The following is a 13,423-nucleotide window of genomic DNA, read 5'->3' as shown; positions in this document are numbered from 1 at the left end:
TATTGTTGTTTTGATTTTGTTTCTTATTACTTCTATATTGTGGTGTTATTTGTAAATGACTGCAAGTATTGAAGTCAGCATCGGTTTTGGCTGATTGGAAACATTACTTATTTCCTGCTCCAGGTAGTGCTTTATGTAAAAGAGGAAATGAAAAGAAATGAGCTGCCAGAGCCGGCAGTGATTGGTCTCCTGTGGACCTGTGTCATGAATGCTGTGGAATGGAACAAGAAAGAAGAGCTGGTTGCAGAGCAGGCCCTCAAACACCTAAAGGTGAGTGCATGTGTATAGAGTGGAAGGGCTGTTGTGAATTAACAAATACATTCTACAGCTGTCAAGTTTTTACCTGTTTAAATCCAGGAGACTGAAGAATTCTGAGGACTGATACTGAGCACATCAAGCATTGTGTGTAGTCCCTTCTCCTTTGGTTAAGTGAATGCAAGGTTGAGGTAGTTCAGACTATCGAATGCCCTGAGGCATACAGTGCAAAGAGCCAGTGCAAACTGTGGTGGTCACAGCCTGAGCGCCTCTGCATTGTGCTTTCTCAGTGCAACAGGTCCTGAAAGGCTCCTTGCACTGGGGACAGGGCTAAGCAAATGCCTCAGCGTTTGATTGAACCTGCCTGCAGAACTGCCTTTGCAATGTCTTTGCAAGAAGCAAAGACTTCTTGGGAGCATGGTGAGGCTGCACCTGCGCTGGCTTTGCACAGAGGTAGTTAGATCTAGACAGGGTACTGAGCTCAGAATCTGTGAAATGGCTGTTGCTGATGTTGACTGTGGGAGCTGGATACTCAATGACTTGTCAACTAACGAGCCAGGAGCTGGCTTGAGAGCATGTGCACTCTGTAGTGTGGTTACTCTCATCCAGGTACCATCCTTGTGGATGAGAGAACAGAATGCTTAGGAAGGCAGGCTGCAGTTTGCTAAGTGATGACAGATTGCAGTATCATGGTTGGTACAAAAAGCTTGTGACCCTGGAGTGCAAGAAGACCCCAAAACCGAAAAACAATGCAGAGGTGTTGTGGAGTCGTTATGGTTGGTATTCCTCATCTAAGTCTGAAGGAATCGTGTGGTGCAAGACACTTGAATGGAGAACAGAGGCAGAAGCTTTTCAGCAGTTAGTCCTTTTAAGCTGGTAAACCGCGAGCAAGAGAATACTCCCTCATAGCCAGGGCTGCAAAGATTTGCCCTAAGACAGAAGCAATCTTTACTTTATTCTTTATGATAGAATGGATTTTAAGCTTGATCTGAATTCCTTTCTTCTTCACGTTGGATGCCTCTACATATTTGGAGTTCCCACGTTGGATTAGCTCTTACTACTGTTGTCCTACCAAACCTGAATTTGGTTTCCCAATCAGTCATCCTAGAAGTGTAGTCTCTTGGGATCTTACGTAGTCTTTGATAGTAAAATTGAATGCTTTGAAGTCTTTCTTCTGAAGTGACCCAAATAGCAGTAAAAAGATGAGGTAGTTCTCAGAAGGAGGAAAGACATTGTTTTTCTTTTTGATGTAATAATTGATCATATCTCTTCAAGTTGCAATAGAGTATCCACTGAGATTTATTGTCTTAGTACTGCAGGGCAAATTAACAAACGCTTTTTGGAGTATTTGAACACTGGGAAAAGAGAGGCATAGCTGGCTTAGTGTAAATATTGTTGACTGGATGCTTAGTCCTATGCATCTCACTGACCCAAGCCGTCAGCTATGTGCGTAACCCCACTCATAAGGTAAAGCGTTTTGCCTATGTAAGATGGGCATCTTTGCAGCTACATCTGCTGCCTAAAAACAGAGGACAAGTGTGTATGGGGTATTTACTATTTGCACTTACAGTTAAGATTTTAACAGAAGCAGGAGAAATAGAAATTTAGACTTCGCTAGCTGTTATCTTTACATTTCCATGTTAAAAAATGAACAGCATTTGTTTCACATCCTTCCTCTGTGGATAGATGGAGACGATATTGGATTCCTCTCTTTGGGCTCTCAGCTGACCGCCCCAATGTGTGAGTCAACTCCCAAACTGAGGTTAGCAATGTTAGCATGACAGAGCCCAGCTCCTGTGCCCTCCTGTGTGTCAACATGCCCTGAAACTATCACGGAGTCGTTTCACCCTGGTGGTGTGAGTCAGGATGTGTATGAAGACATACTTGACATGGGCCATGCCTGGTGGTGGGATTTATTCCTGCATGGCTGTACCTGACAGATAACTTCAACAAAGCACAGCTCCCAAAGCTTTGACAGCTGGGTACCAGTCTCTTCAGTTTATTAGATTTCTTTTAGTAAGCTGTGTACAAGGGACCCCTGAAAAGATGTATCAAGGCACAGAACAGTGACCTAGTTTACAGTTCTTAACAAGCCTTGCTGCATGGGTGGCTTCCCAGTGGAGGTGGTGGGCAGCCATGAACCAGCGTACTCGGGCAGTGCAGTAAATGTCATGCCTGCCGTCCATATGACAGAACTGGCAGGAGAGATGCACTCAGAAGGAGACAGGGCAAGCTGCTAAACCCTGAATCTTACAGGATAAGCTCCTTATTGTCCCAGTAACCTCGCTGTGACACTGGGGCTTAGCCCCTGGGTCACCCTCGGTGCAGAGACAAGACGTTCCCCATGTCTGGAGGATGCTCCCCACCCAATTCGCACTGCAGGCAAGGCTGGGATGTGAGCTTCGTGACACTGCAGCTGCTGACCCGCTGCTACCTAACCCGAGGCAAATAGAAAATATTGCCACTTAGCTCAGCCAGCAAAGCAGAAGCTAATTCTATGGTTCCTTAGTCAGTTAGACACTTGTGAAACTTACAAGTCTGTACCGGTTGAGGAGTGATAGAGGCATGTGAAGAGAGCTAGTCAGATGTGGCAAGATTAAGGTGTTGTCTAAATTGAAAATATAGGATTTTTAGTATAAATTACTTAATGCTTATAAACAGCTGCACCTCACAAACCTGGGGATGGGAGTGGCTTCTGCTGAGGCTGTAAAATAAACAAACCTCAATGTGTATTGCCCCGCCTGCCTGCAACCTGCCTAGATAACCAGCTGGATGGTTCAAGGACCAAACCGGAAAAATAGAGAGTCCTGCACAGACTGCACAAGTTTTGCAGTGCTTTTACCAAAACAGTAACATTGTTTCTAAGGACTTGGATGTACCTGCCAGAAGTGGAAAAACTCAACCTCTGGTGTTAGCTACATCTAGTAATTTGTGGTAGGTACTTTTTAAAGGAGTTTCTTCCAAAATACTGTCTGCCTTCCTAGCTGCTCTTGTTACAGTTGCTGTGTGATTTCTTGCTCTTTCTTTAAGTTAATAGCTGATAATTATTTTGCAGAGGACATTCTGGACCTTTCAAATTTCAGTTGATTTTCATGTTTTTGAATAGTTTTTTTCCGCAGATCATATTGAGTAAAACCCTCAGGATTTAGCCTCTTGTAGACAACTCCTGAAGTGGATGTACTTTTGAGCATGCCCATCAGTGCTGTGGGTGTTGGGTCATTTGTTACTGGCCAGCATCCATTGGCAGCCCTGGTTGCACAGACCAGAACTCTGTGATATCAGGCCACTGCAAATCCAGCTGAAAAACACTAAACTGAGAGTGTTACTGAAAATTATGAAGAAAGGCTGAACTGATCAGTGCAAGAACAATTTAAACAGTAACCTTCATGTACATTTGGCTAGGGGCTCTGAAGATCAAGGGTAATTCATCTTCCCTTCAGCTCTGAAAAATGCTCTTAATATTGCACTAAATTTAAGATCACAGTCTTAGCTGGACTCATTACAGCGTACGAGGAAAGGAAATTGGAGAAATACGGATATAAATACTGTAGGACAGAGTGAACAGGGTATGATCCTTTAATGTAATTTTTAATTTTAAGATCTGAAATAAGAGGGGGAAAAATGCATAACAAAGAAGTTTTTTATTTATCTTTTATTACAATAATAAACTCTGGGAAAAGACAATGAAATGTACTGCTACTGTCATGTCAGAATAACGTTAGCAGTTAATATCGTGGTTTGAATACGTTGCTGTTCACCAAAGCAAAGATTGTCATGATACTCGGATGATGATAATGAGAAAACATAATGACACTTGATCACAGTTAACTGGGATTAATTTAATTCCAGTTCCTGGGACTTCTGAAACCGCTGTGAAACTAGAGATTTGTATTTTCATACACTTAATCCTTAGATGTCTTACATCGTGAACATCAATAAAGCATCACTCCTGAATCAGTAGCGTGCTACCTTGTGAGAAGTACAAACAGCAGTACTGACATTGACATGTATTTTGGTTTTTACCCTCTCTTCCTTTTAGCAATATGCCCCCCTGCTTGCTGTGTTCAGCACTCAAGGCCAGTCAGAGCTGATTCTTCTCCAGAAGGTGCAGGAGTACTGTTATGACAACATCCACTTCATGAAAGCCTTTCAGAAGATAGTGGTACTCTTTTATAAAGGTAAAAATTTATATTCACTCTTCTATACTGTGAGTGGTTGGCATAGGGAATCCACACAGCTGTGATGGGATAGGAAACAGACATTCTCGGAGTATTGCATACAAGAAGGTTGTGTTGGAGTTGAACCCTGAAAGACGCTTTGATAGTTCAAAGGAGCGTGTGGCAGCAGGAAAAGCCAAAACAAGCCCTTCTCCCTCTGTTGCGTTTATCCTGTAGTCAAGAAGCACCAGCAGGAGCCAGGCACCATCCACAGTCTGTTCAAGTGCAGCTTAGTCCTTGTATAAAACCAGTTCTAGGAAGATGTTTCTACAAATTCCTGGAGGATTTAAAAAGTAGATTAGAGCTTGGTTTTAAGAAACCTTGAAATTGCAAACCCTCGTGGTAGGAAGATGGTTTTTTTCAGGATTTGTGGTTGGTTTTTGTTTGTTTTTTGTTAATCCCTCCCTGGTAGAAGGAGCTTTCGTTATTCTTCTTTCCCTTTTCCTTTCCCTGCCAATTTCTTACAGGTGCCATAGTCTGAGGGATTTCATTTTTGTTGTGAAGTTGACTTCTTCACAAGTTTATTCTGATGGGGTTGTCATAGAGACTAATGGTCTTGCACTGCATGTGATGAGGGGGTGCCTTTAAACAGTTTGTTCTGACATTCTTGCTATAAATAGTTGAAGGAGAAGAATCAGTGGGAGTAGAAACCCAATACTGGTCTTTGTTCGCCCTGTTGTGCCCAGGCACATGTTCAAGGCAAACATGTTCAGACCGTTAAAATAATTCCATGGCTTCAGAAGGCAGAATTAAGTGAATCATGTGGATTTATTTCTATCCCTGTGTCAATATGCCATGGCCTCAATGTTTAAATGAAAAAGCAATACACTTTGTCCTGCTACCGTCAAATTCTACAAATTGTAAACATTATTAATGACTGAGGACAGATTTGAAACTGCAACCTGCAGCAAGCACTTTATTCGTTTTTCTTTGGAAAAGAAAATTCACTTTGGACATGGTGAATGAGTGCTGTAACTGCTGTGCACTCAGCCCATAAATGATTGTTAAACCAGAAATAGTTTTGGTTTGGATTCCCTTCAGAATTTTTGTGAATTCATTGCTGTGTTAGCCAGCAAGTGCAACCCTGACATTCCAAAGCATTAAAAAAAAAAAAGGAAGAACGTTAATCACTAAATTGTATGTTAAATTTAACATGGTCCAAGAACCCTGTTCCCATCTGCTTGCTCAGCCTGCATGCTCTTGTTCTGACTCTGGAGAAGCTCTCAGGCAGGCTTGTTAGGAAGGGTGAGAAGACGTTAGCCTCAGCACTACGGGTGCCACAATATTGTTCAGGATTCACATGATGTCTAGGAGAGTGTTTGGAGCTACTGTATAGCCTGTTGGTGGAAGCTGCGAGTTCAGCGTGTCCCACAAGCGCGATACTCGCTGTGCCCATATTGCTGCCTGAAATACCTCAGGCAGGCGTGCCGGAGCACCTGCCTCGGCGCCTGCTGCAGCTGCCAGCCGTCCTGGCCCGCGGAGGCTGAAGCTCTGCCCTGTTTGGCAGGCTTCCTGCTGCCTGCTACCAGCTCCTCACCTGCCTTTGCAGCCGCTGGCCGTAGGGCACTTCTGAGTGCTGGGCACAGCAAGGAAGTCTTCGTTTCCATCTGTGTTAAGGCATCTTTGCAGTGAGACGGTGTCCGTTAGGTGAGGACACGCCACTGCATTCACCAGGGAGGATTCCGAGAGCACTGGTAGTCCTCCAGTTCCTGTTTCTCCCACATGGTGTTACTGAGCTTTAGCAGCTCGTGGCTTTGGCTTGTCCAGAGCCATGCTGCCTGCCTCTGCTTTGTTTCAGTGCTGGTAGACCTCACCCCCTCCTTCTCCCCAGATCATACCTATCAACTAGAAACAAGCCATCAAGTCTTTTTAGAGAAATACACTTCATTGTAGATAAGTTGCTGATGACAGCGTATCTTGTGTTTCCTAATAGTCAAGGAAGACGACCCCTACAAGCTATTACTGGCTCTGTCAGTGGTAAGGGGACAACAGATGCCCGCGTTCTCCTTCTGTTGTGCTTCAGGTGTAACCTGCACAGGATCCGAGAGGCTTCAGGGTACCCAATTAACTTTTTCTAGTGACATATAAAGGCATCTGAAGTATCTGTGGATGGGCAGACAGAAACACAGCTATCTACCAGCATGAATGACAGTTTATTGCTTATTACTCATTATGAGGGAGTGTTTCCTGGGCGTGAACGTAGTCAGCAGTGATGATAGGCACCAAATGCCACTCATGCTTTGACAAATTAAATTGTATGACTGCCTCTTGTCAGCATGTCCAACATCTTGCATTTAAATCTTTCCAATATTTCCATCATAAAGTAGCCCTTGGGTTACTTTCCTGGGAATTACCTGGTGATACCTAAACATATAAACAAGAATGATGGGACTCATTAGCATCTAGAAGGTCTTGAAAGCCTGTGCTGTTTGGTTTCTTTTATTCTGTCTCTGAACAAGGAGGAATATCCCCTTTTCCCCCAATGAAAGCCCAAGCCCTGTTTCCCCTTATGTGGGGAGCAGCTTCTTACCTGCTTGTAGGTATCATCTGCAAAAGCAGTTCTGTAGTCAGTTGAAACTTGTCAACATTATTATATCTTTCTGTTCCTGGTACAATGTAGAGAAAAACAAGCTGTCCAGTGATCCCTGGCTATGATCAGGTTGTTTTTCTGGTTATCACTTAAAGCCAGTGCAATTGTAAACGTGCCAGCTGCAGAATAAGAATTGCTGAGTTCTTCTGAGGGATACCGAGTAAGTTCACCAGCCTCCTTGCTAATTATGTAAGTTGAATGTTGGTTTTTAGTCCACTCCGTGTTGCAGTGTGTCCTTTAACTGTGGGTTAATTAAGCATTATTGTTATTGGATTACATGCTATATATCAGAGTCACTTGCAGAATCTCCCCTTTTTTTAGCTTGTGTCTGACCTGGGCATTTCAAAAGTGAAATCTTGACCCTATTGAATTTAATAACCATTCCTTTCATAAGGATCAGAATTTCACCCTTTGAACAGCAAACACCCTTAGCAGGCACAAAGCCTCTGTGTACTTCTGCATTAGAATTCAGGACAATGTTTACAATATACAGAAAGAAAATAAATCAGAAGCGTATGTGGAGTCATAGTCTGGTTTGCGGCAGCATGAATAGGCCTCAGAGATACTCTTCTGCAGTATGGAGTTGTTGCAACCAAATGATGCAGGCTGTCTTCTCAAACGCTGCAGGAATCCCATGCTTACAAGAACGGAATCTTCCAGTTCCGCTTGATACACAGGTTTTGCATTTTGATGGAACACAATTATCTTGAAATATCTTCCATTATTCAAGTACTTTCTTTTGGTACTAGATGCGAATTTTTCCCAGAAAAAAAAATACCATGGAGACCGTAACTGCACTGTGGGTGATACTCCTTGCATTGAAAGAGCCCTTGCCTTAAGGCTCTGTCCTCCCAACTGAGTTAGCTGTGACAGAGTTGAATTATGCAGGTTGATTGGCTGCGTTGGCAGCTGACAGGGTGCGCTTTTCCCTTTACTGCCGATGGCTACGCAGCTTGAGTTGAAAGCAGAAACTCATTCAGACTGGGTGATTTAGTACAAAGCTGAGACCTGAACTTCAAGTAACTTTCCAGTTAACCCTGCAGTAAAGACACGGGGCTTTTCAGTCTCTGCTCTGCAGCTTCTCCCTTTCATGAGGGACATCCCTGGAGGCTCTGGCTGTGGGTGGTGTGAGTGGCAGCTGGCTGCACCTGCAGGATAAACCAGCTCTCTCAGGCTGACATCACCTGGGACTGTGGTGAAAATGATGTGCACACGCCCACAAACCACAGTGTTCAGCTGTTGAAATGTATCTATAATCAAATTTAATGAGGAATAACTATAAATATACAAAATGAATCATTCCCTTCCTCCTCCCGTCTCCCCCAGTGTTCCCATTGCTTCAAAGCAACCTAGAGAAGTAGGATTAACTATACCCTGTCCTGCATGATTGTTTAATTGGGCATCTCTGTACTGACAAGAGCATATCATCTCTTATGAGCACTGGAGGCACGAATGTGTTACAAATAATATTGTTCAGAAAAGAAAGGAGAGTTGGAGTTGTCCTTTTTGGAGTTGAATTCATTTTGTTCTTTTCTGTTACTGTAGGAGGCTTATTGCTATGGAGTTACATACAGGCAAATTTTTCATCCACCTGGATTGAGAATGTTATAATCTTTGAGGCACACAGTGAGAAAGCATGCTGCTGTTACCAGGTTTGGGGTTTTGGGGAGGGAGGGAGACGTTCCCCCTTCCTCTTTGGTAGCAAACCCCTTGAGCGTACAGTCTGCAAATCAAAAAACTAAATGTAAATCCTGTTACTGTTGAACTGAGATACGTGCCTGCCTGGAGGTGCTTCCTGGCACAGTATTGTAATACGGACTGTAATGCAGCAGTGGGCTTCTGCAGCTGCTTCTGTACAGCAGCTGCATGTTTTTAAATGTCCACAACACCCAAGAGCTAGCTTGAGCTAGGGAGGGGGTTGCTCAACCCTTTCCCCTCCTCCCCTCCCCCCTGAAATCTGTCCTCTCCCGATTTTCTTTGCCTGTCCCTAAGGATCATAATAACTGTCACACCCCGAGTAATTCTGCGGATGTAGTTGTGTGAGCTCAGGACTATGGTGCACATAAGCTTTTTACATGCAGGGATTACACTGCAGTTCCATGAATCCGTGTGAAATATTTTGAGGTTTCCTAAATGAAAATCCCGATTTGTTAAATGCTGTAATGCCTTTGAGCTGCTGATAAAGACTACTGGCAAGTATTTAATGCAACATGTTTGGAGCCTCTGTCTTAAGTCGTGTGTCCCGGTTACGTTGGAGAAAAAGTCCACTGGGGTGGGTTGTGATTTCAGGAAGATACAGCTGTGTGCGCCACTTGGAGGGTTCACCAAGTGCAACTTCATATGTACTGAAAAAAGCCTAGAGCCAGCGCAGTCCTGTTTTCCCTGCGTTTTAAGCTTACTGTCACTTGCAGCAAACTGTGGACAAGATTTGTTTTGGAAAAGCATCTGAGAGACAAGGTAACTAACTTCAGTCACACTCACTAAATTCCAGATTTTCAGTGAGACTTCATATTCTCTTACTGTTGGATGTCTTGGGATAGTTTTGATTAAGTTCAAATGTATCCCCGGCTGCTTCCATCTGTTTATTATTCAACAGTGCATGTGAAATGTCTACTGTGTCTCATTTGATCAGATGCTTTGGGGTTTTGGTGTCACTTATTTCAGTTTGCCCTCATTCCTTCCCTGCCACATGTTCTGTGACCTTTAGGCTGAAGAAGGTGGTGATGGTCAGGATGGGCGCTTTGGCAAGCAAATACCCAGTGGGTGGGACGGCACCAAGAGCTCAAGGAAGCAGTGAAGAAATCGACATAAATGTGTTGATTTTGCAGAGCAAGGGTAGTTTGTTGAAAGACAAAAAGAATGGAAATTTTAATGAGCTGTAGAAAGCTGTCTTTAGTCTTTTTATAGAACAAATATAGTTTGATTTTTTTGTTGTTGTTCTTGCCTCTTGCATTACGTAACTGCCAAAATGCCATCGTGGATCCCAGATTTTGCCTCCACAGCCATCAATTACTGAGATATTTGGCTTGGCTGGATCACAGGAGCTTTGTTCCTGGGGCTAGAGGTCTGTTGCTAGACCTAAATTTGCATCTCTTGGAAACAATAAGTGTCCTTGCTGTTTATTAGGATTTCTTTATTCTGAATTGTACTCAGCCTCACAATCCCTCACTGACGGCTGTTTTGTTCTTGATGCTTGACATAAAAAAGTCAGCTGTGCTGTCCATGTGAGCCAGTCCCTTAAAACGGGTGGTCTGAATAGTGACCTTAAAACTTAATAGCTAAAACCAATATAAAACCTTTAGGGAAAAATGATTGCCAAAGGTCCCTACTGGCTGTCTTTTAACTGTTCAATCAGGAGGTGTCTGTCACTTCAGATTTCTAGAACCATGCACAGTTCTGTGATCAAACAGCAAGAAAAAGCATGGTATTTCTTATAGTGGTAACTTCTAAGATGTGCAGACTGATTTTTTCTTTTTTTAATCCAGCCATCTTCTGTGGTGTATTTAAAGCAGATTAATAGAGAACTTTTCTTTACAGAAGCACAATACTTGGTACTTTATTTTAAGCCTAATACATTACACATTTTACTGGATCTGGAGTCCCTTTCATGCATCGGATATTCTGTAGTGGTAGCCTAATGTAGTTCACGCAGAGCTTGTTCCACTGCGACCACATTAACTTATTTTATGCTGCCTTTAAAAAAAATAATTCCTCCTTCTTTCATGTTCAAAATCTTCTAACCTCTAAGAAGTACACTGATGTTTTACAAACACTGATCTGTGTTTCAGCTGATGTTCTGAGTGAAGAAGCTATCCTCAAGTGGTATAAAGAAGCGCATGTTGCTAAAGGCAAAAGTGTTTTTCTTGACCAGATGAAGAAATTCGTGGAGTGGCTGCAAAATGCTGAAGAAGGTATGGGTTATTTAAAGAACTATAGTAGCCTCCTCGTGAATCAAATTTATTTTTTTCAGATTTTCGTTGTACCAGGCATATGAATTATACAGACTTAGAATAGAAAAACACCAGGCATGCCTTCTCCGAATTGTTTCCAGTTGCGCCTGAGCCTAACAACAAACACTTGGTGCTTTTTGTTGTTTGTGGTGTCCTTGTGAAGTCTTTAAGTCATCAGGTACCACTTGTCTGTAGATAAATGCTTCAAGCTGCTGCTGGAAGGAGTGCTGCACTGAGGACAGTGTGAAGTACCTTGGTGTTAGCATGCCCAACTGAACAGCTCACTGTGTCAGTGCCTTTTCTGCTGTTATCATCTGTACTGGAGACATGAATATAGCCTCCCTGTGCCACTGCAGCTGAAATTGCTTTTAGCTGAATGGTCAGGCTGATAGGTGGGCTGAATTTGCTGCTTTTAAAGTGGTTGTTGCAGAGAGGAACTTGTTTCCTTAGTTCCCAACGTTGTTTTTCTCATGTTCTGCACAGGAAAATACTTCAGTTTGTACTGAATAAGTAAGTTATCTTTTTTTGCATGGAGAAGGAATTACATAGTGGGAAGATCAACCCATGTGTAATAGATAGGGGTATAATTATTAGTGTTCATTTTCACCCATTTAAAATAATTAAGTTTTAGAAATTTTAAGGGAATATGTAGTAATGCCAAGGAGCAGATAAAACTGCAGCAATTCACATGTGCAGGTAGCAGTATAAAAATGGTAGCTCTTTTCACACTTGAGCCTTTGGACCAGCAATCTTGGTCTAATTAAGCATTTTGCCCCGCCCCCCCTTTAATCTTCTGCTTGTATGTCTCTCTGCTGCTCTTTATTTTTATCCTTTCCTGCATGTCCCCACTGCCAGATGTCCTTAATTACCAAGTCCAGTACAAATGGAGACAAAATGTTGCTGTAAGAACACGCAGACCATGTTTGCTCTGAGAAATCTGATCTAATGTGTGACACTTGTTGGCAGCAAGCCCTTTCCTGTCAGGTGAACACAGACTGAAATACAGTATGATCTAAAGTAGCTTTAGGTAACAAAAACACCACGTATGTTCCTATTTCTAAATGACTTCTACTTCTCCTGCTTCTACTTCTAAATTACTTTTATCTTACGCTATACAAATCATAAAAAAATGTGCGCAGATATCATACCTGCTGTAGGGTAGCAGCACATCTGCCTTTCTAGATGGGCTGGATGATGATGATGGATATTTGCAGAGCAAACAGTTCAAAGGGTGCTTCCTGGATGCCAGCAGTACAGTCTGCTCATAGCAATTAGCAAATAATGCTGTTCCTTTATGAAACTCAGATGTGTGTTGTATGAGTCTGCAGATGAGGACCAGAATAATTCATAGTGATCTGGTTAAAATTCTAGTGACAGATCTATAAATGAAGAGCTCCACTGTGGAGGGTAGCAGAGTAGAAGAACCAGCTGTGTGTTACTTTTAGGTCAACTGTTTAATCTGCCAACCTCTCCTAGAAGGTACTAGGTGTGATGAAAATTTTGGATTTTGGAAGGATATCTTGTTATTTTTACAGAATTACTCACATCACTGTCCTTATGCAACCTCCATGAAGCATTTTACTTTCTTCTCTTCTAGAGTCGGAGTCTGAAGGGGAGGAGAACTGAGACAGCTCAACAAAGCACAGTCTCAATCTAGGTTAATGCCAAATGCGCTTGGGAATGCCGTACTGTTCAAGCAAAGAGGCTTTACTTCAGTGTCATACAGAAAACTATAGGCTAGGCTTTCCTTTTGTTTAGAAGAATAAAGGTTTTTAATGGAGCCCTGAGGCATTAGATGCTTTACTTGGGACTCTACCTCTGGCTCATTGTACACTAACTTAGGCAAAGACATTCAGCAAGGAGCCATGTAGAAAAAGTGAAATGAAATACTTATGGACTCCTTTTTATTAACAGTCTTTTTCAGGTACTATGGTAAATGAACACTCCAATTTCTGTTTATAGAACTGTTTGGTCTGTGTTTGTAGCTCAATATTGGCTTGTGTATGTGATTTGACACCACCACATTTTTTTGAATAAATGGCTTTTATATCTTAGTTTTGTGGTGTTAGTGTATGCTTTTTAAGTTTTTATGATTCTTCAAGTGAAAATTACACAAGAATAGCAAGACATTGGTTTCATACTTCTTACCCAAAAAATCAGCATATGTAGTTGATTGGGATCACTGTCTAATCTTTATTGCCGTATTTCCACATAACTTTGGACATAAGCCAGATTCCGTAACAAATATCGATTTATTCCATTAATTCAAAGAAAATTTACAGGCACAAATCTGTGGAGTCCCCATTATGCAAGTGATAAGTAGCATAATGTGCGGTCTCAGCTCAAACTATACTTTGTTATTGGCGAGGGCTAAATTGTTCAAGAGAAAACATGTCATTTTAGAACATTAG

General features: G+C 42.3%; 1 protein-coding gene across 2 annotated transcripts in view; it reads left to right on the top strand.

Annotated features, from left to right (window-relative positions):
- The window catches only part of BZW2 (basic leucine zipper and W2 domains 2), a 56,571-nt gene extending 43,505 nt beyond the window's left edge, over positions 1-13,066 (top strand). For both annotated transcript variants that reach the window (XM_056334037.1, XM_056334036.1), the window contains 4 exons: positions 124-270; positions 4,295-4,433; positions 10,851-10,973; positions 12,610-13,066. In XM_056334037.1, coding sequence (XP_056190012.1) covers positions 124-270; positions 4,295-4,433; positions 10,851-10,973; positions 12,610-12,638 — 438 coding nt within the window. In that variant the 3' untranslated portion in view covers positions 12,639-13,066. The remainder of the gene's footprint in view (positions 1-123; positions 271-4,294; positions 4,434-10,850; positions 10,974-12,609) is intronic.
- The last annotated feature ends 357 nt before the right edge of the window (positions 13,067-13,423 follow it).

This window comes from Falco biarmicus, chromosome 4 (genome assembly GCF_023638135.1).
Source record: "Falco biarmicus isolate bFalBia1 chromosome 4, bFalBia1.pri, whole genome shotgun sequence".
In the NCBI taxonomy this organism is placed as follows: Eukaryota; Metazoa; Chordata; class Aves; order Falconiformes; family Falconidae; genus Falco; species Falco biarmicus.
The sequence above is the reverse complement of the archived record's forward strand: the minus strand, read 5'-3'. Positions and strand labels throughout refer to the sequence as shown.